Here is a 1,902-nt window from a genome sequence, read left to right on the forward strand (position 1 = left end):
GCACATCCCCAATAGGAGATGTGCAGGAGGCAGCTGATCGATGTTTCTCTCTCATCGATGTTTCTAACTCTATCTCTCTCCCTTCTCTCTGTAAAAAAATCAATAAAATATATTTTTAAAAAAGTAGCCTGCTATATTTGGTCAAACATTTAATTAACTCACCCCTAATGCCTTGGTAGGAGCAGACCAAATTATTTCACAGGCCTTAAGCTGGACATTCCTCACCCCTGGGGCATAAAGATACATAAAAGGAGGGACCTGAAAACCAAACTCAGGATTCTTACCACTAAAACACACCGTTTCTAAGAGGGAAACATAACAGTGGTGCCTCAGAACTGAAAGTTAAGTATGCGCAAATATCTCTTTCTAAAATGTGTACTGGTTGCCTGCTGCTTGCCCTCCTGTCAGCTCAAGATAGTGCTGAGCCACATTTGTCTTAATCTTTGCAAAAGAGGCTGGTTTTAAGTTTGAGCTGACAAACTGGGTGGGGGCAGTGAGGGAGCTTGCCAGGTGATCACAGACTGCTCGATTAGATTGAAATAAAAATCGAACCCGGCCAAGCAAATGCTGTCAGTCTTTTGCACATGCAATCAAAGTCCCCTGACCTGTTTTCTCTCAGCACCTACAATTCATCACCAAGAAAAGCACAAAAATCATGATGGCAGCTTTAATCCCAAGTAAGATCCAGGCACTACATCTGCAGGCCAGTGAGACAGATACCCCACTCAGGCTCTCCTCCTACTGCAGTCTCAACAGGTGAAAAGAGGACACTCCGCTGTCAGACTTTCCCTGTACATTGACTGTAGCTCTTCAACTTAACTGGGAGAAAGCAAGAGTGGTTCTAGGAAGACAGGTGAAAAAAAAAAAAGGCTTCAAAAACAAAACACCACCATTGCCCAGGTCTACATACATACTACACAAAGTAGACCACCCTAGTCTTTATGATTCAGTCCACTAGATGCACATTTCCTGATGCCTCTGGACGAGCGCTAACACAGACAAGTCAGTTTTCTGAAAGCACCTGAAACCTCCTCACCACCCTGAGCAAACGCATAGGAGAGACGAGAAAGAGCAGCATTTGTAAGGCTCTGGTAGCCACAATGCACATATCTTGGTCAATGAATGCTTCAGAGCAGGACCCCAGTGGGGTGACTTAAAAGAACTAGAAGCCACACTCTCTTCTGAATCATTTCCGAAGGTCTCTATCTCATAAGTAACTTGGGTCAATGGACCACGCCGTCTTACATGTTACCTTAAAGCAGGCTTAGACTCTGTCATTCTCTAGCATTTCTTCAGTTTACTTTCCCCTAAGGTGGCCCGCAGACAGAGGTAAGGAGAGGAGGTGGGAACTAATTATGGCACCCAAGTTCTCCCATTCACCGGCTATCCAACAGCGTGTACTCATAAAGAAATAGTGTCTGTGTGCCACTAAAATGTGCAAACTTCGAAAAAGTTCGGCGCTGTTATCTGTACTTCTTTCACCTGGCATTGGATGTTGTTACCTGTCGGAGACCACGTTCTTACAGGAGCGGATGACGGCGATCCCCGACCCGGTGGCCAACACAGCCTGCGCCGAAGAAACCACCCTAAGATGCGGCAGAAAAGAAAAAAAGGGGTGGGTGGAGCGCTCTAAATCCAGCACGGAGCCCAAACTCCTGAACCTCACTGTCCCCTAGGCGGCCAGCGCCGGGAGGAAAATGGTAGGGCCGCCACCGCGCTCCCGATTCCCAGGGCAGCTGGCAGATATGTAGCAGGATTCCCTCCCCATCCTGACCAGCGCGGGCAGCCCTCCGCCCTGCTCCCTCTCCCTCCAGGGCAGGGTCTTCCAGAGCCCCGGCCAGGGCCGCAGAGAGGGGCAAGGAACTAGGGAGGCAGCCCCCTCGCTTCCTGTCGCCCCCCCTT

At 48.8% G+C, this 1,902-nt stretch overlaps 1 protein-coding gene across 1 annotated transcript in view; it reads right to left on the minus strand.

Annotated features, from left to right (window-relative positions):
- Positions 1-1,902, minus strand: part of FAM57A (family with sequence similarity 57 member A) — a gene marked incomplete at its 5' end in the record, with an annotated part of 10,687 nt that overhangs the window by 6,639 nt on the left and 2,146 nt on the right. Inside the window, 1 exon segment of the mRNA XM_015566806.1 lies at positions 1,503-1,586. Coding sequence (XP_015422292.1) covers positions 1,503-1,586 — 84 coding nt within the window.

Source organism: Myotis davidii, unplaced genomic scaffold (assembly GCF_000327345.1).
Source record: "Myotis davidii unplaced genomic scaffold, ASM32734v1 scaffold363, whole genome shotgun sequence".
Lineage (NCBI taxonomy): Eukaryota > Metazoa > Chordata > Mammalia > Chiroptera > Vespertilionidae > Myotis > Myotis davidii.